At 40.3% G+C, this 26,555-nt stretch overlaps 1 protein-coding gene across 1 annotated transcript in view; it reads right to left on the bottom strand.

The window, feature by feature from the left end:
• SNX25 (sorting nexin 25) overlaps positions 1-26,555 on the bottom strand; it is a 92,243-nt gene that overhangs the window by 38,844 nt on the left and 26,844 nt on the right. The window contains exons 4-7 of the mRNA XM_049796742.1: positions 19,293-19,465; positions 18,217-18,403; positions 11,619-11,689; positions 1,587-1,777 (exon numbers count right to left, since the gene is read on the bottom strand). Coding sequence (XP_049652699.1) covers positions 1,587-1,777; positions 11,619-11,689; positions 18,217-18,403; positions 19,293-19,465 — 622 coding nt within the window. The remainder of the gene's footprint in view (positions 1-1,586; positions 1,778-11,618; positions 11,690-18,216; positions 18,404-19,292; positions 19,466-26,555) is intronic.

Below are 26,555 nucleotides of genomic sequence, written 5' to 3'. Positions count from 1 at the left end.
TGGAAGGAAGCGACAGTGAAGAGAGTCCTCCTCCTCAGCCAAGCCCTTGGCATTTTTCTGTGCCCAGAAAAGAACGGAATGGCCTCTCTCATCCAGCCTCCCTCAGCCTCCTGCCTGGCAACAGAGAGTTGCGGGCAACAAAAGAGAGAAGCAGTTTTCCCATTTTCCATGCTGGCATGGGTGTGGAGGGGTTCTAGGGCTTCTTCATAGAAATACATCAAAAGTTTAGAAGCAGAGTAGCCCTGGGTCCTGTTGTTTCCACCATCACTACAACAAACGCCCCTACAAGGAGTCTTTATTCCTGCTAATAGTACCATTAACTCAATATGGTGCTACTCATGGGTATATTTGCAAGATATAACCCTCGGTCAGCAGCTCCCACCAAAAATCCATCAAGTTATGAAACATGCAACATTAACAACAGGATGTCCTTTAATTACAATAATATTATATTTTATTATATTTCTGCCCAATGCCTGCACCTATCCAGTGCAGCTTCACCACTTGACCCTGTTCCTGAATAATCTTATGTTGCCATGTATCTACGCTGGAAAGCCCGTAACATCTCAGCAGGCACCGAAAGCCGCATCAGTGACTCATGCGGTGCTGCCACATGCTTCCCTCTTTCCTTTTCTCCTTGGCACCCCTCACTACACCCAACTTCAGGAAAGAGATCAGGACTGCCTTGGCACAATCTATGACACACCATCTGAAATCATGCTTTAAGGATGAGTGGGGGCTAGGGAATTGCTCTCTTTCAGACCTTACTCAAGAAAGACAAAACACAAATAGCAAGAACCATTTCTGCATTATGCAACTTTTTTCTTACATGCCACTAAGTTATAATCATTCCAGGGAAATAATGAAAATTAAAAGTCTCTGCATGAAGAGATAATTCCCTTCTACCTACAATGATAGACTCTTCTTACTAATTTGAATACATCAGTTACTGTGCTTTGCCCAAAGGGGACAGAGTAGATTACACAAAGTCACCAAACTTAAGGTTTAGCAAGGATAACTAGCCATAATTATATTTTTGTAGATGCTGGCTAATAAAAATGTTAGTTTTTTCAATTCCAGACTACAGTGATGTTGAAAACCAGCATTCAGTCAACAGCTTTACCAGTTTTTCTGCAATGACTGCCCTTAATTTTGTCAATTGCCTTCCACAAGTGTTTGCTTTTGAATAACTTTGTATTTGCAAAACCCACAGGTATTTCCTACGGTAAATATAACAAGGGCCAAAGAAACACTGCACATATGTTGGCTATCTTTTATGTGAAAGCAAGTTGCTACTTGCAGAAAGGCCACTACCATGTCCTAACTCCCTACATGCAGTATGTCTCAAAAATCACACATGCTTATGAGCCACTTGAACCTTTATGAAGTTTCACATTTAGCAATATTCCAAGCTAAGTGATCCGTATGTCTTTTCAGGTACTTCAGGGATCTTTTCCCAAGATAAACTATGCAGCGATTAATTTGTACTTGACTCCTGGGATAAGGGAGAGATTAATGACAGTGAGGCTAAAATCATCCAGTGCTAACACATTTAGAATGACTTTCAGACAAGGTACGATTTATACCTTCTGACTCTGAGGGCCATCACCTTCATCAGAAATGCCATCTTCCTGCTGATCATAAGCAGGTCCTCCCAGGAGCCTTATTCTCTTCTCGCACTGCTTCTTTGCCACCGTCAGCTGATTAATATACCTCTTCACATTGCGAGCCCTCAGTAGGTCAGCTTTCATTGCTGCAGTTTCTTTTCCTTTTGAATCTGAGAATAAAGCAAATCAGAGACAGTCTTTTACAACATTAAAACATCATCGCAGTGTTGCCTCTGTGACCTGCCCGATCAAAGCATCTGTCATTCAGGAATCAACCATGCACATGAGCACAGATACTGGAAAGTTTGTATTTGAAAGAGAATGATGATTTTGAAACATTCTCCAATGATACCTCAAGGCTTTATATAAAACAGTTCAGAAAAAAAAATATCTTTATTCAAACGTCCAGTGAAATCTGATCCCTCCAGCCCTCTTCCCATAGCTTGTTGCAACACACAGGCCCAAGACTTGTACTACAGGATGTATATTTATCAGATAGCATTAGGAAGTCGCCTACAGCCATAGCGTACAACAACACGCGGAGCTGATGGCTTAGGTACCTTACTGAACATAACATTGACCAACTGCCTGGCATCATGAGGGACTGGACTCAATCCCCTCCAGCCCAGCATGACATGTTCCCATGCATCTCATTTGCAAATACAAATTTCTTGAGCCTGATGTGAACAGCACATCATACAGTATCTCCTCCAGACAACAATACTGACCAAAGCTCACTCAAAATAATCAGATGACTAGGAGAAAAAAAAATATCTTATAATGCCACGTCAAGACTGCACAGTACAGTTAAATAGTGAAGTAACATGAAGATGACAGTCAGCTGAATAAGACTTGGTAATAAAAGGTGTAATGTTTGTGTAGTCTACATTCCAGCCTCCAGCTAATTACCAGGGCCTAAAAAAAGCAGCAGCAAATAAAGCAGATTAAAAAAATCCTGTTATGTTGAAATAATTCCTAGTTTATATTTGCAGGATGCAACTGATTCAGTTATACACTGGTTTTCTTTTCCTCTTGTTCAACGATAATACTCCTGCTTTTGCAGGCTGCAACTAGGGCTTGGTAGCGAAGTACCTGGCTTGTACTGGGCTCTGGATTAATTGACTGTTCAGGGGTAAATAATAGAGATCTATCCTACTATGTTTTCGAAATAATCAAATGCTAGTAAAATGACGTAGATGAAAACAGCTTTCCATTTTCAAAACAGTTGCTGGAAAGAAACAACCAGACATCTAGGTTTGTGAATGCACACACAGAAAAAAGAAAATGTCTTATGAATGATTTAAAATAGGCATTTTAAACACATTTCTAATACATGAAGGTACATTCTCCTTGTAGGACTGTTTTCATCCTTTTATTCCCCCCTCAAAGCCACATGTAACTACTGCATGTGACTGTAAGTCTTGTCACTTGTATACTGAAGGACAACTCAAGGTACATAAAGCTCCCTGAAGTTCTACATGTAATGTGAGTATAGATATTCTCCCAATATCTTTTCCCATATTTTTAATCTCATTTTATTTGCTACATGTATTGATGTATGTTGGTAGGGGAACCTTCTTGATTCAAAGACTGTTAGTGTTTTAATGGATAAGTATAATTTGCATCTGAGCTGCCATAGAATAGTGAACTACAGAGATGATACTCGCTGAAGCAAATGATAAAATAAGCTTACCATGAAAAAAAAAATAAAAATCAGCCATCTGTTTTCCTGGCATGTTATCTCCACAGGGAAGACAACAGAGCATTTAATTTAGTGTTTCAGTTCCCTGACCAGAGGTACCAGTATTAATGAGAGAAAAAGAAAGGAGAACAACAAAAGGCAGGAAAAGACCTTAAGCACAAAACAGTTCTCCCCCTCAATTTAAAACATCTACAGCTAATATAAATACATGGACAGCAGTTTAAAGTGAAGATTAACATTTCCCCTCCTGCATTTGACTCTAAGATGATTTTTTTAAAAGTTCTCAATTCTCTCAATAGCTTAAATACTTTGGGCTTAAAACGCATACTTGAAACCCCACACTTGGAAAACCCATGAACAGTGCTACGCAATGATCATTCAGCCTTCTTAAAACAAAAGTACGCTTATTAGTGAAAACAAGGCATTCTCGAAGAGTTTTCAAAGTAAGCATGTCTACTTTACCTGAAGTGTTATCATCCTGTGATTGCAGCAGCCCTTCAGGAGAGACTAATGAGCCCTACATCCTACTTGCTTCCGGTGATTAATTACTTTATTAGCAAAGATCTTTCAAAAACATTTGCCTCACTCAGCATTTCATATCCATAAGGAGCCACTCCACATAAGAAACACTTGGGGCAGATGATAGAGATCACACTGCCAGCCTGTTCCTGCTCGATGGATAAACAGGACTAGTCACCATGAAAGCCTGGCAGCGACATCGCTCCACAAATAAACAAGAGGCTGATGAAGAGCAGCCCAGCAAGGAGTGCGGCTAACGTGCTGCAGTGCAGGATAGATGGCATGAAAGCATGGACAAACACTGAACCTGACTTCACTTTTCCAAAGTATGAAACATAAGCTAGCAGAAACCAGGAGGAGCATTTTCATGCCAACTAGGGAAGGTCAGGCTTATCATTGGTTTTCTCCTAACCCTAATCTCCTTTTCAGAATTCTTGGATTTTCAGATCTAAACCGCTCTGGTTTTTTCATATTAAGCCCTATCAAAAGGTATTTTAAGCTATAAAGACAACTTCTCTTTTTAGTTTATTCTTGTCTGATCCCACTCCCACCAAAGTACTGAGATATAATTAAGAGCCTTTTTTGCCATTTCTGAATATCAGCAAAGAAGATGTTCACTACATTCAGGTATCACCATAAACCAAATAAAGCCAGAAAGTTACGAAAGAAGAGGCTTGCATTTACTCACATTCTTTTCAGCAAGCTCCAATAAATGTAAAAGGAATAGATATATGCTAAGACACGGTTTCATCACTACACAAGGAAAGAAAATGCATCCTTTAGATAATTTTTTTTTAAACTATATCAACTTCACAGTTTGGGGATTTAATTTTTCTTAAATTATTATTAAAAGCAAACAAACACAATCACTCCTCATCAGCAAGAAGAGAGATGCTTCTTTAGCACTTCCTCCCCAAGAGTTGCATACATGTTTACCAGCAACAGCTGAGCAGGGTCTCCATCCCCAAAGGAGCAAAGGGTCTTCTAGTAACTTCCTCCAAAATAATTCTCCTTATCAGGGGAAAATTTGATGAGACATGCACTGCCATGGAAGAATTTCAAAACCCCAGGAGTACTATGCACCCCTCTCAAAGGCATCCAAATGCAATTAGTACCAAAAGCAGAATTTCAAACTGCTTATCGATCCACAGTTGTGGATAATTCAATTTGCACTGAACAATATTAAAATGCAAATAGTCCAAGTGAGTCTAAACATACCAAGCAATCAAAGCTAAGCTATCTGTGCAAATCTTTTCTAGTCCATGCATTTTTGTACATCTACAGTGATTTCTGAGAAAGCTTCCACTTTTTTTTCTGAATCACTCATAACTACCTTGATTTGAACAAGGCCAGGAGCAGATCCCAGAACCCAGCAAAAACATTTCTGAGAATGGATTACTCAGACCTTATTTTCTTTCCTCCTCTTCTTTTGGTAGTTTTGCTACCTGGTCAGGTTTATATGCATTAAATACATTAAACTGCAGTACCTATTCACACCGTACGTTTTTCACTCAGAGCACTGGGCCTTTCAAATGATAGTCATGGAAACAAACGCCACACAAACTTTATTACCATAAGCCACAGCAAAGGATACAACAAAAATAATGTAAATTAAGACGTATGTAAAGCACAAACTAAGTTGTATTGGACTACTGCATGAACTGTCCCCTCTTTTGATAGTACCAGCATAAACCAAAGATTTCTCATTTTAACTGCAAAGTTATATATGGCAAACTAGGATTAAAACTGAAAGTACAAGTTCTTCTTCCTTTACAGCTTCAAGAATTACAGATACTGACACCTGGCACACATGCAACAGCATTGACTCATCTGGCTAGTCTTGCGAAGGAGCTGCGCACATGCACAACATTGTATGCACTTCTGCCAAGACTTTTTGCAAGAGCCAAGTTAAGCACATGCAGTACCTACTTAATGCCATGCTTAAGTATTTAGATAGTGAACACCAATTTAACTTTTTCATATAAATAGTAACCATAACCTTCTATATATAATTTACCATCCATTACAGACCTCTTCGAACTCCCAGAAACTTTGAATTATGCATTTTCAAAGCCTATGTAGGCCTGGAAAAGTATTTGTTCAATTCTGCAAGAGCAGGCCAGACTTTGAGAAGCACAGTACACATGGTTCTTTTACTGCCCACAGTACAAGCAAAGGGAAAACCAGCTCTAACGTGGTCAGACAAAAGAACAAGTAAAAAAGAGCGCTAAATCCCAAACACTTCAGGCAACAGCTCTGGGGGAAGGGACTTAACGGGAGATCATGGAGAATTTAGGCACTGATCATTAGCAATACATAGCGCAACACAGCCTCCCACGTCACAGTCACAGCTGAGCAAAACAAAAAGCCAAGTGGCAGTACAGTAAACGTGAGCATGGGAGTAAATATGTACTATACAATAAAATAAAATCCACCACATATATCCTCTGTCTGTAGGTCTCTGCATTCCCTTTGGTCACTTCTATCTGACCAGTCAGCCTCTCCCCCTCCCTCTCTCACTGATGGGCATCTCTCCAAACCAACCATGGACAAGATACATTACCATCACTAGCACACACAAAGGATCTCCGGGAGAGAAAGAAGAACTTCCTCTATAAAACTGATTTGAAAAAATCATAAATCAAAACAAGTCTACCATGATCAGTCACTGTAACCTTCACCTTCATCCACAAAGATTCCATCCACACTTACTCCTTGAACACAACGTGCAAGCACAATGTTAGCTCTTGCCAAAAAGCTATGCAAAAATAATTGCATACGCATGTTTATCCCTGTGTGGAGGATGGGGGTGGGGGGAGGAATCATAATACAGTTTTGTCATAATTAAGTTAGATGGCATCTGTAACGCACTGGAACGCAGAAGCATCCATTTTACCTCACTCTAAATTATCATCTTGACAAAACCCACACATCGCAACCCACACACCCAAGTTAGCTTGGAGACCCAGTTTCTAAAAGAAAAGTCCCTTTTTACAGCTGAACATTCAAGCCTCTTTTGGAACCACAGTACCTAAGAAGCCTGCCCACAGACAGTTCTGTTTCTGTACCAGTTGTCAGCTCCGCTTATAAAAGCGAATATCTAGACACACAGTAGGAATGCTCAGCAGGAGAAATCTACTGCAACACAGCAGAGCTCTCCATACAGAAATGGCTGCTTATTTGATCTGTCTCACAATCCCTGCTTGAAAGGAGCAGTTTTCTCAACAGGGATGCCTGGGGTCAATTACAACATCTGAAAAACAGTCCCATTCAGTCATCCAAGGGTGGTTTCCGGTCATGCTGTGAAGTCACATATAAGGTGGAGGGCACAGAAAATTAGAAGGCAAATCAAACAAATCCTTTTACAGTGTTAAAAGAAAAAATAAATAATAATAAAAAAAATCTGTTGAGAGATTTGCTCTGTTTTGCCCTAAGACAAGGTACATGCCTTCGTGGGTTTTTGTTTTGAACAGCAGCTAGTAAAAAGGGATCCTTGCTAAAATTCTTGTAGGATACTGTAACACAGTATCAGTAAGAGAAGAAACAAAAATGTTGCTGTTAAAATTAGAACTAGTGTATTTAAACAGTTTCTTATTCACAATACAGCAAACATCAAGTTATTATAGCAACTTACTTTCGTTGCTATTTCACAATTGTTTTTTGAAGCCTTTTCTTTAGAAGAATTAAGATCTAATCTTGCTTCTAGAAACTCAGGTCCTCACTCACTCGTGCTACAATGCCTGATCTGTGTGTTTGCCCTCTTACTAACTGCTTTACTAGATCAAAATGCAGTAAACATTTTCAGGTAAGCATTTCTAGTCTTCAAAATCTTTAACACATACATTTTGTAAAAAAAAAAACCCTAAAATACCTAAAATTTAGCTCAAATTTGGTTCAGTACTTCCAAGGAATCCTTATCAAAAGGCAAGATGAGGAGAGAGTTTTACAGTTAAAGATGTAGAAAGATGCGATTCTTCCAAGCACAGCACATGTGACTAGAGAAGAAGACAGTCCAAAACTATCAATAGGAAGAAAAAACAAAGATGAGTAAAAAAAAGACTCCTCCTACAGCCCCTGCTGGTGTGACCCTGACCAGTTTGGAAGAGGATACATAGGAGGACACAGTTTGGAGAAGTAACGCAGACACATGTACACATCAGATTCAGCGCTTTTGTACAAGTATAAATGAGGGAAGTAGTGTAGCATCAGCATGCAACATAACAGCTTCTATTTACAGTGGCCTGCACCGGTCCTAAATAAACCATCAAAACCTCTGAAAACAATAATGCTACATTAGGTTTCTTATTTGGCTTTAGCAGTGACCAAAAGCAATTCTCCTGGCCACAGAAGTTACATCATCCACCCACAACAGGCATCACACTGTGAACCTCTCAAATTATTTTGTGTCTCAATCTTTTAAGACATTTGACTGTCTCAGGGAGTCAAATGCAAAACTTACTGCTTAACATGAATCAGATGCTTTTGTATGTTTTCGTTTACTCTCCTATGCTCACATGCCAGAAGATTCAAGCGATAGAAATCTGAAAAGAAAAAAGGCCCTATAACATGCCATTTTTTAACACAGAGGGTTTAATACAATGATGTTTAAAAGTACTTTAAAGTACTTTCTGCTTTTATTAGAGGGCCCTAACAGCTAAATAGTCTGCCAATAGGTGGCACCAACACTAGTTAAATCAAGTATAAAGAACGCTGCCCTTGCCGAGGGACAAGCCTTCCTCTCCAACCCCTCTGGGCATCAACATTAAATGTGTACTACAGTATCACCAGACAAAATAGTAAAAGAAGTCAGGCAACTGTAGCTCATATGAGAAGTCATCAGTCTGAAACCTGGTCCTCAGGCTACTCATCCTTTAATAATAGACAGATAATCTTTTTAGAAACAAAATATTTTTGCTCTGTTTTAGACTTAATTATATCTCCTCAACCAACAGCAAAGGTACACAATCCTGCTCAGGCATATTTATTACTAGTCACATACTCGCACAACACTTACTTTCCTTAGTAGCTAAGCACTCGCAGCTGCAGAGTATTGGCCGCTCCTGCTGCACTAAGTCGTCCTCACATTTGTGGCTGTACCTTTTTGTATTGAAAATGCTGCCTTGGGAAGCTCCTGTGCCTCAAACCGATGAGGGTTGAGGCTATATCCATGTACATATTATTCTACACTTGCTCTAGTCATAGTCTGAGAGTGGATATCAGGCTCAACAGACTGCTGGCCAGCCAAAGTTCAGCTGCTCTAGCTGAACACCCAGGCACAGTTGCATTTTCAGGACCCAACTTCGCCATAGGATAAAGGAAATAGCTACCAGTAAGACTACCTCTCGCCAGGCTGGAATCAAAGCTATGCGATGCCCATGACACAAAAAGCAAGAGCTCATTTTCTAGCAGGAAAGGGGAGACCGTCATATACATCGAACAGACGTGCTCCCACGCATTGTCACGGGTACACAGCAGGTACTGGGGGAACAGATTAAAAAGAGGAAGAGAGAATGAGATTGTGCAAACACACTTCCACTTTGCATAAAGCTTACATTTAGTTATTCACCATGAAATCCAGCTGTTGCAGGGGTAGCAGTATGCTGTGGCATCCAGAAAGGGAAACATCAAAAGGTGACCTAAGTAATATGGTGGTCTGTTCCACAAAAGTTCAACGATCTTTGTACCAACAGTGAGCTGCACTGGGTTTTTTGTTGATTTTGCTTTGTTTTAAGGAAGAAAAGCTGTGCTACCTTCCTTAAACTTTTCTTCCTAAAATTCAGGAACACGTTAGATTCATTACCACATTAGTAAATACGTCTCCACTTACTTCAGGAATAACAAGACACAAAAAAGCCTTCAGAACTAGCTTTTAACCCTCTACAGTTTTGATAGCCTTCTTAAAGTTTACTGTACGTAGAGTGAGTCTGAAAATTTTTTGTAGATAAAAACCCTTGGTGGAATAACTGAAACAGATTAGAAGACTGCCTTAAATTTGCGTGAACTATAGTAAGATTGTATTGTATGCCTCTGTTGGACATACTGTTCCACACGTGTCAAGCAACAAAACATCACCTTTTTCTTCAGGCATAATGTGAATAACTGTTGGCTATTTAATAAATAAAAGGTTTAGCCACAATAGTCCCACTGGCTAATATAGCCAGCAGTGGTAATCAACTCTTAAATGACATACGATGTTGTCATGTAACTAAACTAATAATAAAAGTCAATACCTTAACACAAAACTTCAGTGCATCAGCTAGTGGAATTTCTGTTGGCTTTTTTTTAATACAGGTAGAAGTCAAGAGCCCATAAAAATGTAGAACCAACTTCACCACAGAGTAAGCGGAACCACATCTACTTTGGCCAAATAGATAGCAATAAACTTTTTATAGCTATTCTGCAGTACCAGGCACTTGTAGCTTCAGAAAAAGATCTTCTGTTCAGGGTTTAGAACAGTGGATAGTTAACTAGGTGAGACATGAGGATAGTAAGACAGTAATTAATTGTAGGAACCTCAACTGTATAAAAACATTCCCTAAATCAATTCTTGTCACAACAAAGACCAATAGCAGCACAAATGGAAATACAGGCTTAACAAGATTGATTTTTCATAATGTACTCAGAGTTAACTTCCCTGTTCTTGTTTTATTACTTTATGAGGCAGACTTTCCATTAAATTCACTTTCATCTGAGAAATATTAATATCACTTTCTGTAATGTACACTTGAGCAAAAACCAGTGCCTACTTTTCCTTTTGCCTTGATTTGACACAAGCAATTTGTCCTACAGGAATGCAAATCTAGCTCTATTTTAGAATGTAAACAAAAGGCATATCAGTGTTGACAACCTTATACTTTCATAAACTTGAGCATGGACCCTAAACTCTTCCAACCGCCCAAAGATTCACCCCCACCCCCACCCCACAGCACATTTATTTTCCATTTCTACATTTTTCATTACACTTGAATCACTTTTAAAAGCTTTCCTTTGTAATACAAGGAGCTAGAAAAGGATATTTTTTTTTTTACCTGACAGATAAGAGATTACATGAGAACCTAAAAGCAACATCCTTTAGATTTGTTTGTTTACAAACTGATTTATATTGTCCACTGCCTTTTTATTATGCTTTGATATATCTTAAGTACATCTGTCCAAGCAAAAATTTGGTCTGTAATTTTGCCAGCAATTTAATCTCCTAAAGATATACCACAGTTTCAGTACATTTTGAGACCATAAAAAGCAATATATTTAATACATAAGTACAAATGTAAGATGCATGTGCATTTTAAAAGGCAGATGTTGCCAAAACACTGCAGAAGGATTTAAGAGCACTCTGTATTGCAACACAAAACCATAATACAATGAAGAGTCAAAATAAAGTCTGACTGACAATTATGCTGTATCATTCCTTCTTCTATGTTTTGAAAGGAGAACACACTGAGACTTTGAAGAATGGATTGTGTGAAAAAGAAAGAGGAAGCAAGGTTCTCAGCATATGAATTTATAATGCCAAAAATCCTAGTTGCAGCAAGTTCTGAAAATAAATGCATCATAGATATGACCTTTCTCATGATCCATCAGCTTAGATGAAGATGGGGTGGGGGGATAATCACACCATGTGAGTTTCTGGAAGAATCAGACAAATGAAACATAACTGAAATACTAAAGGCATAGCATTCCTAAAATCTGTCTAAAAATCCCACACACACTGATTGCATATGTATGTCGGGAGTTCAAACAGCTTTTCAAAATGAAAACAACAGATGTGACTTAACAAAATGGAATCTTACCTTTCTGCCTCTTCACTTGGGGAATATTGCTGATTGTGGTTGCCTGAACTATTTCCACTACAATCTGATACCTAGTTTTAAAAACAATAGGGGATAAGGGCAAAGAGGGAGGAGAGAAGAAAAAAAAACAAACACAGATTATATTAATTTTTTACAACATGTTCTTCATACAGCACACTTAAGAAATTATAAAAACCAAACCACTTCTACCTCTTCCTCACCTAGAAACAGTCATTTCTCAGTGTACCTGCAACCTAAGGAGCAGTGTGCATATGGAGCAGAGTAGGAAAAAAAGGTTATCTTGAAAGGAAAGGAAAACATCCAGCTAACAATAATACTGCCCTCTTCTCCCAACTGCTGGTGCTGCACACAGCCAGTTAGTAATACTCAGTGAACACAATGTAAAGTCACGCTCTTAACATTAAATAGAAGTTTTCTGTAGGAAACTAGCATGGGAATTCAGTTCAAAAGCAAGGAGCTGTCTGCAAGGTTCTTCTAGCTAATGCACTCAATACATATGTGGAGCATATATAACTTGGGAGAAGAAAAAAAAAAGTATTACACTAAAATAAGTAAAACACTAAAGTACTACACTCCAAGAATAATTAAAACCTAAAACTACACCATACATAATGGAAGACAGCTGCAGTTAGTAAACTGAATTTTAAGTAAAACCAATCTTGTAACTAACAAACACCATGTACTCAGCAAAGAAAATGACTGCCAGTTAAATCTTTCATAAACATCAAAGTTCTGGTTGTAACAAACACTCCAATCCCTCTCAGTGCACTTACTCTGGCAGCTATTAATACTGGTAATTGTCATGGTTTAACTCCAGCCAGCAACTAAGCACCACACAGCCACTTGCTCACTTCCCCGCCACCCAGTGGGATGGGGGGAAGAATCAGGAAAAAAAAAAAGTAAAACTCGCGGGTTGAGATAAAGCCCATTTAATAGGACAGAAAGGAAGAAATGATGATAGTGATAATAATAAAATGACAATACTAATATTAAAAGAATTGGAATACACAAAACAAGTGATGCACAATGCAATTGCTCATCACTTGCTGACCAATGCCCAGTTAGTTCCCGAGCAGCGATCTGCGCCCCCCTCCCCCCCAGCCAACTCCTCCCCCCCAGTTTCTATACTAGGCATGACATCTCATGGTATGGAATACCCCTTTGGCCAGTTTGGGTCAGCTGCCCTGGCTGTGTCCTGTGCCAACTTCTTGCGCCCCTCCAGCCTTCTTGCTGGCTGGGCATCAGAAGCTGAAAAGTCCTTGACTTGGTATAAGCACTACTTAGCAGCAACTGAAAACATCAGTGTGTTATCAACATTCTTGTCATACTAAAACTAAAACATAGCACTATACCAGCTACTAGAAAGAAAATTAACTCTATCCCAGCTGAAACCAGGACAGTAATAAAGCAAGTATTCTAGGGAATTTAACTCATTCTTGCAGGAGTTCCCTAACCTCATCTATTAAGTTAACTCCTAGATGAAGGCTGAAACCTCCTAGAAAGTCTGCTATTTCCATGACTACTTATTCTCTGTTTAAGAAAGCGTCTATAACCCTTAAAATATATTCCCCTTCTTCCATGTATACTTCTTTGACCAACATTATTCAATTCCCCCCATTCCTCTTGCCTCCTCTAACTCTTTCAGGATTTTGATTGTCTCTGCCTCTTTGTGTAGACATACAGTTCTACACACAGAGCATACGCTCACTCAGAACTACACTTCCAGAGGCAGTTGGGGTTTTTTCTGCAGTAATCTGTATTCTACCCAACTCCTCCAATTACCAAGTTGAAACCTGAGAACCTGTTTGCAAACTTTGATTTTTCTAACCCTACGTCCTTTTGGCATTACTCTATTTTGGTTGTTTCCACCAACCACCACAGTTCTTGCCTAGTCCTTCAGCAGAAGAACAGCCCCATAGTGAGGGTGGTATTTTGGTGCATAGAAGTCCCACAGTTAATTCCCTGCCCAGACACAGACCTCTCAAATCATGCTGGACAGCTCACTTGGACTTTTTATGTCATCTGTAAATGCGTTACAAACAACACTCATTCAGCTCACTCCGGTGTTCTAAGGTAACTGTAAACATGAATTTATCAAACAAGGTACAGACAACCAAGTAAATACTGCACATGGAAGGTAGTTTCCACTTTTACCTTGCAACTTCTTTCATTCCAAATTTACTCCCATTTGTTTGCACTCATGGTTTTACGTGTTTTCATTATCAATACTGTAAAATACAGCATCTCTTTTTTTCTGTTCTTCATTAGATTACCTTAAGTAAGGGAGAAGCTCCGAGTTACATCCTCAAAGATGCTATTTAGTCTGTTCTTCCTAAGCACTGGGCTCTGGCTGTAACTACTCAATGAGAGTGCTGTACAACACTGCACCACAGAAACACCACCCTAGCTACAGCGTCAGACCATGACCCTTTCTCCCTGAAAGTCTGTTCCAAATATTCCAGCTGCCACATATTCTGTGGTGCCGGTAAGTAAACATCTAAGGAAGTTTTAAATGTGATGCACTGATTTTATTTTCAAGAAGTGAACTGTACTTGATAAACTGGACCAATCATGGGCTCACATCCACATTACTTCTACCTTCCAACTCTTATCTCTTCCATGTTCTTTGTTATATTCATCCCTTTCCCTCATTTCTTAAGTAAAAGATGACAGAGTCAGCGATAATGGTCCTTCTTACCATTAATTGTGTAGTGACCTTTTGCTGCTATACTAATAAATAACAGGATAAATATAATGCTGATCTTGAAAGCAGAATGAAAACTATCCACCAGTTTATTTCCCTATCACTATTTATTCTCAGCTATGTTTTTAGCTCATCATGTCCTTTATCTCTAGTTGTCTTCTGACAGAGCAAGTAAATTTGTTTCACATCTGACATGGAAGAATTCATTTTTTCTCCCTTATTTGCAGCAGACTTCCATTTTATACATGCTAACTTAAATCTGAGGGGAAATGAAGGTGAAATTTCACTGTTTATTTTTTTCTTCTTGAAAGAAATAGGGACAACACATTTTGTGGAAACTTGATAAAACAGGAATAAAACTCTGCCTCCCTTCATGATAAGCAACAATGAAGATAAACATTGTAAAGAGTGACTTTGAAAAATGTTCATAGGTAACCACGCAATGGTCCCTTCTCTGGAAGCTTTGTTGGTTTGGGTTTTTTTCCCCCCCCGTACAAATCCAGATTTTCGGAAAGCAGATGTATGAAAAGAGAAAAAAACCCCAAACCCCAACACAAACAAAATAGCTCCTTGGAAATCAGCAAATAATTTTTTATGAAAACAAACATCACTTCCCCAAATGTCCTGTATAAAAATGAAAGGGATGTTTCCACAAAGCAATAGAGAGAAATTCTGCTAAGAGGTAAAGTGACCAAATGTTAGAGGCCCACTACAGATATTAATGAACCGTGAATTCAAAAGTACCTCCAAAATTAATAAGTAGTTCCTGCAACATTTAAAAAAGTTCTAGAAATAGAAGCCATAAAAGCAATGCAGAAAATCAATACAGTATTTCTTCTTACAGTAACCCTTCTAAGCAAGGAGAGAAAAAATATTTGGAAAATCCCAGTACTGTATTAGCCTTTCAGGGAGAGCTATTTGCAAGGCAGAGAGCTGGGACACTTTCTTACAAGGAGATCCCACACACACAGCCTCCCACTCTTTTCTGATTTCCTGGCCAAGAGCAACAACATCCTTCAGCCACAGGTTTCTGCTGATCCAGCGAGGGATTTTTCCCTACTTACCCCATAACAAATACCTAGTTCTAATCACAAGAAAGCCTAGCAAAACTCTGTTAATGAAATCAGTCTGGAAGGATCCTTATGGGATTTCTCTCCTGCAACATCATGTGCATACATGGAGGAGCACCCAGAAACCTGAGCTTTCTTGACTACAGTCCATCAAGAGTCTGAGAAATTGTTTATCAGTGCCTCATGGCCTCTTTCTTTGAGCAATGTATTTTATGTTTATTTTAGTAAGTAGATAGTAATTAATCTGCAAAGATAAAGCATGGCTGGAATGTTTGGGGGGGAAAAAAAAAAAGTCTCCCAGCAACTGTAGTGCTTTGGGATAAATCTCCCTCAAAGCTAAGCCTACACTGAAAATTGTTACTACTTGTATCTGTTCTTTACCAAGATGTTACATGGCAACATCAGGAGTAGGAGTAGAAGGAGGCTTACAGTTCATGCATGCCATGCACTGGCTTAGAACAGGCACTGAAAAATGACTTCCAATTAAAACCAAGAAAAGGAATTTTTGATAAACAGAATACTATTACCCAGAATAGCATCTAACTGGGAAACATGTTTAAGTACAACATGCCAGTAATTTATTTGTTGTAGGAAGAGAACTGGAAGCATTCTCCTCACTCCCGTCACTCCGACAGACTCTAGTTGTGCTCCTCAGTGGTAACTGCACAATGGCTTGTTTGTTTCCTCCTCTTTAATTTCATTTTTATAGATTTTCCTGGATTTCACTGTTGTGATTTACAACCCGAAATATCATTTAGTTTGTTGATCTAAAATATCACCTTCCTCCCCCATCCCCCCCATCCATATAGGGACCACTGTTTTGTTTCCTTGACATAAATCTGTAAACTTTTACTGGTAAATGATGAAAGCTTTGCAAAATACACTACGGAACTGAGATGACTACAGGTTGGCCCATCTCTCCAGGTGCTCCCACAGTGGTAGAGAACAAGCAAAACAGGAATCCCTCCTCCCGCAGGGGAACGCTCTTTACCCACCTTCCCAGAGACTGGCTCTATGTAAACAGAGGAAGGATGAGCACTGACTCCAAAATCAAATACTATTTCTCTTTGAAAAGAAGATACATTTTCTTAGACATTTTCCATTCAAATACTGATCAGCTCAGACTGATCAACATTATGTAGGGTGCAGAGGAACACATCTCAAGATGATGGTAGTTGGACTCCACAGGCTAGAAAGGAAAAACCTAAGTGCAGCCAAAACCACATTACCTCATAAAGCAAATTTGCTATCTGATATTAGAGAACACAATTTAAAGCGACCTATCAGCTAAAAAGAGAGCACATTGAGCATTAATGTGCCTGAACAACAACAACAGAAGAGTTGGGTTTCTTTTAAAACAAGCACATCCATTAGTGTGATTATGCTAATAAATATGATGTCAATTAGGTTTTAGACAGAGTTTAATAGAGACTAATTTCTGCTCTCAGGAAAGGCACGCTGGCTCAGAGCAAAGAGCAAATTTTACAGCAGATGAACAGCAAGTAGCCAAGCAACGCCGTCACCTAAATGCATTTTCTATCTCAGAAATGCAAGTGGTTTCAGAAACAAAGAGAAGAACAAGAGAAAGTAAGATGTTATTTATGCAGCCCACATACTCCATCTCAGTAAACCCTCACTTGGCCTGATCAAGCCGAGTCTAACAGGTCTGGGTCACAACAAATGACAGTGCACCAAATGGGATCGCTGTGCTTGTGTCCTTCAGATGTTGCTGCAGCCATTTAGGAAGAGAGACAGCTGACCTGCAGCAGCAGTTGAAGGGAGTCAGGGAAGAGGAAAAAATACCAGTTCTGGCTGGTGGTAACAGATTAGAACAAACACTCTGGAAATGGCTTCAACAGTCCTCCAAAGCTTTGATGTGCTCAGCAAAACCAACTCAAGGACAGCTAGGGAGATCCTACAGCAGCAGTATCTCTGCTGCCTGCTTCCCAGTCACTTGCTCCTTATCCTTTCACTCACACCAGAGATCAGAGGAGAAACAGCTCAGCTATAAAGATAAGGCAAGCGTAAACATCTTGTACTTGGGCAAGCAGGCTTGAGATGCAAGCTGTATCTCATATGAGGAAAGAGGGAAGGAAAAAGAGATGAGATGGGGTGGGGGGGGCGAAGTTAGTATGAAAGTGAGCAGGTGCTGTTTGCACTCGAAAAGAGGAATATCAAACAAACTCATGATATGTAGCAGCTCAGTGGGGTTTTTATCGGTCTTTAAGGAATTCTTCAGATGTCATTAACATGTTTAAGAAGGATGCAACTGGGAAACGCCTCCCTGCAACAGTTCAGGAAAACCTCTGATCCAGTGGTAAAAAGTGCTGGAACTCAAACCCCTCTTTCCATGTCAAAAGAATCACAGCAACCTGCTCTGAATGCCCAGTGTCCATAGGGTCGCTATGGTTCAGTCATCAGACCACCATGGCCAGCCATACTTCATAAAGATAATGAGGAGATCACTACACACTAGTGGAAATCCAACATATTATTTTATCTAACTCCACAGAGGCAAGCTGTAAATAAGGGTCTTGTATGCCTTTCAACAGTACAGTCACCTCCAGCATACTACTAAGTGGAATTTTTTAACATTTTCTGCCACCGATCTAAAAAGCTAACTATATTAGAGATTTATCGAATGTTGTGGCTTATCATCCTTACTGTCTCTGCTTCACCAAAAGAAAAAGAAATCTAAAATTGAATTTAAAAAGAAAAAATCACAATTCATTCAAATCTCAGTAATGGGCTGGCAAAAGAAGCATGTTTAGTTTTGAACGAGCTACAGTGAAACATTAAATACCTCAGTTGTTTCAGGAACTCAACATCAGAGCTGCTGTTAATGAGCTTGATGAACTCCTCATAAGAAGGAGCATATGTGTAGTCTTTCTTCTGATGCTCATTCATCTGTTCTCTGTACTCCAGCTGGCTGAGTAACATTCGGTTAATATAATCTGGATCACTCAGCAGTTCCACCGCTGGTTTCAGTACTGGAGAGGAAAAATATTTTAAAACAAAATCCTTATGCTGAAGAATAACTGCTGTCCTTCAAAAGAAAACTGCAGATAAAAGGCAAAAATAAATATGCAAGTTGGTAAAAATCCAAAACCAGTCTTCCGGACTACATAGTACATTTGAGATTGGATGTACCTTCTTGATAAAACTGTTTGTTTATTCTATTACACAAATTGATGTACATTAACAAAGCTGACCTCTATTTGGAAAATTCCAAGTGTTTTTGTTCTTTCTGCTGTCTGCCTTGAAGGCTATGACATTACAACCACTATAAATGAAAATTAAAAGTAAACTGAATAGCATAATATACTTGAGATTTCATCATTTCTGAATTTGACTTCAGTGACATAAAAAAAATGACTAGTATATTTATAATCAGATTAAAGTGTAGCTGATAAAATAAAAAGCAAAATAGAAAACCCTGAATTAAAAAACCACACTGGATAAATCAAAATCTAAAAAGATTAATTAAACCTGGTATCATGATTCAGTCATAATCACATCCTTAAGTCTATGGATTCTACATATCTGAATAAAAGGCCAGAATTATTCACCTAATCACTAAAAATAATGCCATGGAAGACTGCAAAAGTGTTCCTCTGAAAAAAAAAAAAAAAAAATAATAGAAGAATGGAATGGACAAATTGTGTTTCTATCCTGAAAGGTGCTAAACAGCCTGGCATCAAGTCAGGAGAGTCAAGTAAGTATATCCTTGATTTTGAGAATATGAAGTGCCTTACTGGTTATCACAGAAATTAAATTTCAGTATTTAAAAGCAGAGCATCAAGACTTATACATAATGAAGTCTGTAATTACTAATATTGTACAGGTACAAAGGTTAATCATCTCTGATCTTTGATCTACCTTTTGTTGCAAGTATTTCTGCAAGGACTATGCGCAAGCTGACAGACTGGACATCCTTTGAGGGTAGGAGACAATACACCAGAATTTGAGAACATTTTTGCAGGAATCTTACTTCTTCATCAGAGCTCCTCAAGCATGGGTGCAGCAAAAAAGGTCTCGGTGGATCTTCCTGCCTAAGGGGGTGGGGCGGAGAAAGAAAGGAAAATAGGGAAAGAACTTACATACCAGTGGCATCATGATTAGTCACTAATTGATAAAATATCCAAAATCCATTATCAGGTAAGTAATTTCAGTAAAGAAACCCTTTAAACCATGTATATTTTTCCTGCTAATTTTTCTTAATAATGTTAAGATACATTTCCAAACTCTTTTGTCCTGTCAATGTTTTCACCTGCCAAAACAGAAATACAGTATTTTAAAACTGCATCAAATAGAGAGCCCAGCAAGTGGGAGGAAAAAAGTTTCTCTGAATAAAAAACCAATTGTTCCATCACTGATCTTACAGTGAAATCTCGTCAACTGTTCTGAAAAATTGAACAAGACAAACTGTATTGGGTTTGCATGGCAAGTTTTTGACAGTGGGGGGCTACAGGGGTGGCTTCTGAGAAGCTGCTCAAAGTTTCCTCCATGTCAAACAGAGGCAATGCCAGCCGGCTCCAAGACAGACCCACCGCTGGCCAAGGCCAAGCCTATCAGCAACAGTGGTAGTACCTCTGGGATAACATACTTAAGAAGGGGTCAAAAAAAAAAAACCCAAACAAAAACTTCAGCAGCTGGAGAGAGGAGTGAGAACACGTGAGAGAAACAACCCTGTGGACACCAAGGTCAGTGAAGAAGGAGGGGGAGGAGATGCTCCAGGTGCTGGAGCAGAGTTTCCCCTACAGCCTGTGGGGAAGACCATGGTGAGGCAGGCTGTCTCCCTGCAGCCCATGGAGGTCCATGGTGGAGCAGATCTCCACCTGCAGCCCGTGGAGGACCCCACGCCGGAGCAGGTAGATGCCCGAAGGAGGCTGTGACCCTGTGGGAAGCCCGTGCTGGAGCAGGCTCCTGGCAGGACTGGGGGACCCATGGAGAGAGGAGCCCACACTGGAGCAGGTTTTCTGGCAGGACTTGTGACCCTGCAGGGGACCCACGCTGGAGCAGTCTGTTCCTGAAGGACTGCACGCCGTGGAAGGGACCCACGCTGGAGCAGTTCATGAAGAACTGCAGGCCGTGGGAAGGACCCACGTTGGAGAAGTTTGTGGAGGACTGTCTCCTGTGGGAGGGACCCCACGCTGGAGCAGGGGAAGAGTGTGAGGAGTCCTGCCCCTGAGGAGGAAGGAGCAGTGGAGACATGTGATGAACTGACCACAACCCCCATTCCCCATCCTCCTGCACCACCGCTGGCAGGGAGTAGGTACAGAAAATGGGGAGTGAAGTTAAGCCCAGGAAAAAAGGGAGGGGTGGGGGGAAGGTGTTTTAAGATTTGGTTTTACTTCTCATTACCCTACTCAGATTTAATTGGTAATAAGTTAAATTAATTTTCCCCAAGTCAAGTCTGTTTTGCCCGTGACGGTAATTGCTGAGTGATCTCTCCCTGTCCTTGTCTCGACCCACAAGCCTTCTGTTATATTTTCTCTCCCCTGTCCAGTTGAGGGGGGCAGTGATAGAGCGGCTTTGGTGGGCACCTGGCATCCAGCCACAGTCAACCCACAACACAAACTCAAGAAGCAAATACATTCTTGTAGACCAAACTAACTGTAGACCTGAACCTTTAAGCAGAGGATTTGGGATCATATCTAGTTTGAGAAACAGGTCTACCTGTTAGATACCGAAGTTACCACCTTTCCTTTGTTACTGGCAAATAAATCTCCCAGTAAATAACTGGCCTGTTTGACCTGACTTTTCCTAGAACAGCAGTTTTCAACTTGCCACCTGCAGGCTACATCAAATTGGTCTGTGCAAGATACTATATAGTAACAGACTTGGCATTATCACCCATCTACACTAAGTGGAAAACTAATTTAGAAAAAGATTTTAAAAACCCACCCACAGATTTAGAAAGAGGGTGGAATCGTGATGGCAAACAGGGAAAGGTGAACTGACTCCCAAAGCGCAAAGAAACTTGCAAAGTCCCCTCAGTAGTTTGACAAGCGAGAGCCAACCATGTTGTTACCAGTACCAGTGTTACTGGTACATAAAGCATGAAACTTGAAAGCATGAAACTGTAGGGGCTCCGTGTGTGTGTGTGTGCAACCCCACCTTTGGGTCAATACCCCTGTGGGCAGTATGCTCACCCCAGAGCGGGTAAGAGGCCCTGGACTTCAGGCTCTGCTCAGTCTGATAGGTCTGAACCTGCATCTTCCAAGTCCCATCTGAGTCACCTCTCAGCCAGATCACAGATTTGGCAAGTTACTTCTTGGCCAAATCAGGTTAACAACACTTGCTTGGATCTGAGCATCTCAGGCATGCAGAAATCACAGAACGATTCAGAAAAGAGACAAGAGAACTTGCCTCAAGCTGAGTCCTCTGATCAGTAGGCTGAAGCTGGAATGTGCTCATGTTATATCTTAATAAATCACCACAGATCAAAAAAAAAATAACTAGGGAACAAAGTCTCAGTTTTCCTCCATCATCCTAAATGCTTCAGAGTCAGGATCCATCTTGCCTGCCTTTGGCTAATTCTGGTTCAGCTTCAAGAGAGAGCAGGAGAATACTATCAGCCAGAATCACTCTTAGCCTGCTGGGGAAGGCATTCACTATAATCCACTCACTAACTGTAAGGGTTATACAAGCTGGATACTAATGAATGGAGGAAATCCAAAATTTCTTGCTGTTTTCACTTTGCACTTGGTGAAAAAATTAGGCTCCTAACTTCAAGCAAGTACATCAGTACTGGAGTTAGGACAGGTATAGTGTGCTATACTATACAGTAACGTAGTATAAACTCTTTTTCCTGCCACTGAACAGGCAAGTACATCCTCCCTGCTCCTGGCAATCGTGGTAGGTGCATTTTGGGAAGAGCTAACACAGTGAAGGGGTGGTTGTGCCACTACTGCAGCATGAAGCACTGGGTGGGCGCTGTGCGCCACTGAACACTCACAGCAACGTGCTTGCTGGATGAGCAAGCCCATGGCAGCACAGTCTGTGTTGTTTGCAGACTCCCCACGAACAGCTCTTCTGATCACAGCTCTGAAAGAAACAGGGAGCAAACCTCCCCCATCTTGATTTTGTGCCCAATACTGACCGGTTCATCTCCTCGCAGGTGCTGATGGTTTTCTGGACTTCTCAACGTGTTTGACTTGATGTGCCAAGGGAAGTCCTTAGTGCAGGTCACAGCAGTGCCGCCTCTTTATACAAAAATGACTGTAGAAGCAGAGACAAGGTGCCCTAGCAGTTCTTTCACGGCCACATGCCTGATGTGCTCCAATCACAGACTTACAGTTTAACAGCAAGGTGACCCATGCCAGCGGTTAAAGCAAGACAGACGCAGTGTCGCCTGAAAGGCACCACGGTAATTTCCAAAGGCAGCCAGCACTGGTCTTCACTTGAAGGGTCTAAGGTGTTAAAAAGGCTCAGAACTGTCACATCCTCATACCAGTGCCTCCTCCCTTTGTCTATAACCTCTGTGTCCTTCTCAGAGCTGGAGGCTGCTGTCCTGGTTAGAGTCAACTGACTGTTACTCACAGAGCTGCTCCAAGCCCATTGCCTCTGTATGTGAAAAAGTGACCAAGGACTGCATACAGTCAAACCAGAAGTTTTCAGTTAGACACCACTATATGGACACTAGTGACAGGCAGCATTGTGTAAAAACTGATTTTTGCTAGTCAGTCCAGGAGGGAGCAAATACGTTGGAATAGTAACAACACTCTAACAATAGCTCTAATTCTGTTCTAATAATACAAGTGATTTTTCTCAAGCTGAACAAAATTAGTTTTTAAATTAATTTTCAGTACAACAGAAATGTAAAGATGACATTTGGTTTCGAACTGACTGAAGCCTCTTACTCAATCTCAAATCAAATGCTTAGTTTTCAAATGTAGATCATGGAGAGAGTTTCAATTGTTACAAGTAAGACAAATTTCAAAACAAGTTCCTTGGAAGAGCTTGGATGTAAATACTCTGTTCTTCTGAGGAGCAGCGGTTTATGAAGATGATGTGTAGTCTTCATTATCAACCAGTGCAGGTTGCGCAGATGACTGAGCTCAGAAAGCTGTTTATCTTGTTTTGGCAGGATCTTTTCTTTTCTCTCTGGCAGCTGCATACCTAACTATTTACCTCAGTGCATTTCCATTCCTCTTGCATACTCCAGACATATCCTACAGCCTCCTCTACGCTGCATCAAACACTTCCCATCACATGCTCTCCCTAAAGGCATTCATTATTTATCCAAAACCAGACACATCCCAGGCAGACTACTGGCAGACAGAAAGTCTGGGTCATTTTATGTACAGCGACCTCTTAGTGGGGAAGTAAAGTCTTCCTTTTCTGGACAGGTTGGTCCACCCAAAGTCAGCCACTTAGAAACACAGCCAGAAGCATATGCAAAATGCTGGCAAACAGGATGACTTACACTGAACATCAGTTGGCTACCAGCAAACTAACTTCTCCTAAAAATTGGTTTCTGTGTATTAACAACAATACAGAGTGAGAACTAAAAGCAAGTGGTGATCGCTTTTTTGCCCATGAACTCACAAAACCCATTCTTTTTAGACGCTCTTACCTTATTTGTGGGACATCATGCATAGTGATTAGATCAAGCTATACTTTCATATCATGTGCAAAGCACGAAACAGAGCCATAATGCACATAAAATTTTACTAAACTGTGATTAGTCTTCTTTGCCTTCAATGCCTCTCTACAAGTCTCCTGAGGAATGCCAGTCTGTTTGGGACTGCAAACACCCTGAAGCATTAACTGCACCTATACTATCATCCACGCAAGAGAACTCATTTCTCATTATCTTTGTCTCCCTATTGTACAAATTTATTCCTAGTCAACAGCCAATACACACAGCTTGGCTGAGTTGGACCTATGCCAGGACTCTTCTGATACACAGCCAGCAGAACACAAATGGAAAACGGAACAGAATAAACAACGAGAAAGTCAAATATTTGATTCTTACCCTTCTCATTTGTCTGTGTTCCTGCCTACAGGAATGCAAGGGGGGGAGCAGAGTTGCATACTCTCCAGTTGACAGGCCATTTACAAAGAGTTTCAATTTTTTCTGGAGTCGTCTCCATTACTTAAGATGACAGGACTCTCTAAAGAGGGGTTCTTTCAACTGTTCTCCTAGCTAAAGTGTACCTAAACTGTGACTTAATAAGCAAAAGGGAAGGCACAGAACCCCACCAGATTTTTATGAAAAGAATAGAGAAACAAAGTCTTCAGGAAATTCAAAGCTTTGCATATCAGTGCCAAACAGTTGTGTCAACAAATCCTGCAGTTTTCACTGCTGTTTGGGCAAGAGAAATAAAGGGGAGACTGAAAGCAGTAGAGGAAGCTTGGGGGGAGGCTTAGCAGCTACAAAATAAATCAATATGCCAGTGGTAAACCAGACAAGACAAGACATCCAAGGCTTATATCCTCATTTGCATTTATACACGAAGCATTACACTTCTGTTTGCCTCAATATAACCATTGATCAGCTTGCAGGGAGAATACATTGTGTGTCAATGAAAGGTCTGCCCAGAAAACAGCAATCCCTTCACTGATAACCATAAAAAAAAGGAGCAGAATACAGAAGTATTAACAGCACTGCTCAACTACCAAACCAAGTCTGATTACTATTGTGGAGCAGGAGCTAAGATGTCCTGATCAGGCATATTCTTACAGCTTGGTATAATACTTTGATCTTCAACTCTGTGGGAATGTGATCAAGCGTAAAGAAAGGCACTGCTCATTTTGCAGAGACCAACAGGAAAAGCTGAAACTTAGCTGCAATCCACATGCACGTACACACAGAGAAAACTCTTGCTGTGTGCAGATATTTTTAGAGAGCGCTTTGAAAGCCCAGCCAATTATCCATAAATTCTGAGCACAACTGCGTGCAGTGAACTAACATAAATGTGGCACTCTAGCAAACAGTTCCAAAACAGGCATGATACAAGCTTTGTAAACCAGGCTCATTTAATCTGCTTTAGGCGATTGAAAAATAATGGCAAGTGGCAACTTAATTCATTTGTGTCTTCCTGAACAATCAAGACTGAAGTAATAATGACATATATTGGTGTATCAAGATGCGGGTGACTTCAGTGATTTAAAACACTAGACAGAACTCATGCTTTACACAGCATGCTTACAGGTCATATCCCTCTTCGCTCCCCCATGAGCTACAAAGCCAGCCTTAATTGTACCTAAGTTTCTTTACCGTAAGTTTCATTTTATGAAATCTTTTAAGCCTGTTCTGAATTTTTAATGCTATCCAATGTTATTTCATAGCATCAGAAAGCAAAGGGATTTCCTTCAGCTGCCCCCCCAAACCAGTAGAAGAACAGGCAGTGGTCTGTGAATATAGATCCATAGGGTAGGGCCTGCCAAAGCAAATTCCTTTGTGCCGGGTCTGTTCCAAGCAGCACTTTTCTTTGGGACCAAAATGACACCTGCTGTAACCATCCCCTGCTCTGAGATTGCTTCGTGCAATTACTGAACGTGTATCCTGCTGAATGTCATCAATACTAAGACTTTACCCCCTACTGCTGCAAACCTGCGAGTTCATCCAGCACTTTATAAAGGAAAGCCGAACAGCAGATTTGCTTTGGTATTCCTGAAGACAAGCAGTTAAAACATTGCCAACATTATAGAAATACCATCATTTCCTTCCCATGCTATAACTAAGCAACTCTGAGCCAATACCAACACGTCTTTAACACCAATTCCTCATTTCTCAGGAACGCAGGACCCACGGCAGATTTGTAATACTGGACCATCACCTATGACTGGGCTTCCAGGTTTCCCAATACAGGCACCTCATTGAAATACCTCTTTTTATCTAGGTTCTACTCTAGATACCCACAGTCTTAATTAGAACCATCTGGTAACTCCCTGTATTGTAAAGACTCATTACAGTCAGGAGTATTAAAAGACGACTGATATTTGTGGTTGGGTATATGCTCCTGACATGAAACATTGTCTTTATTTTTGTATAGTTTCAACCCTCACGATGACATGGAGGAGCTTAAAAATGAGTCCTAAAGGGGGTGAAAAAAAATTAAAAGCCAGCCCCAAAGTCATCACTTGCAATACCCATGCAACTTGGGACTTTGCAGGTTTGGGGTTGGCAGT

This window comes from Accipiter gentilis, chromosome 3, assembly GCF_929443795.1.
Source record: "Accipiter gentilis chromosome 3, bAccGen1.1, whole genome shotgun sequence".
NCBI lineage: Eukaryota > Metazoa > Chordata > Aves > Accipitriformes > Accipitridae > Astur > Astur gentilis.
The sequence above is the reverse complement of the archived record's forward strand: the minus strand, read 5'-3'. Positions and strand labels throughout refer to the sequence as shown.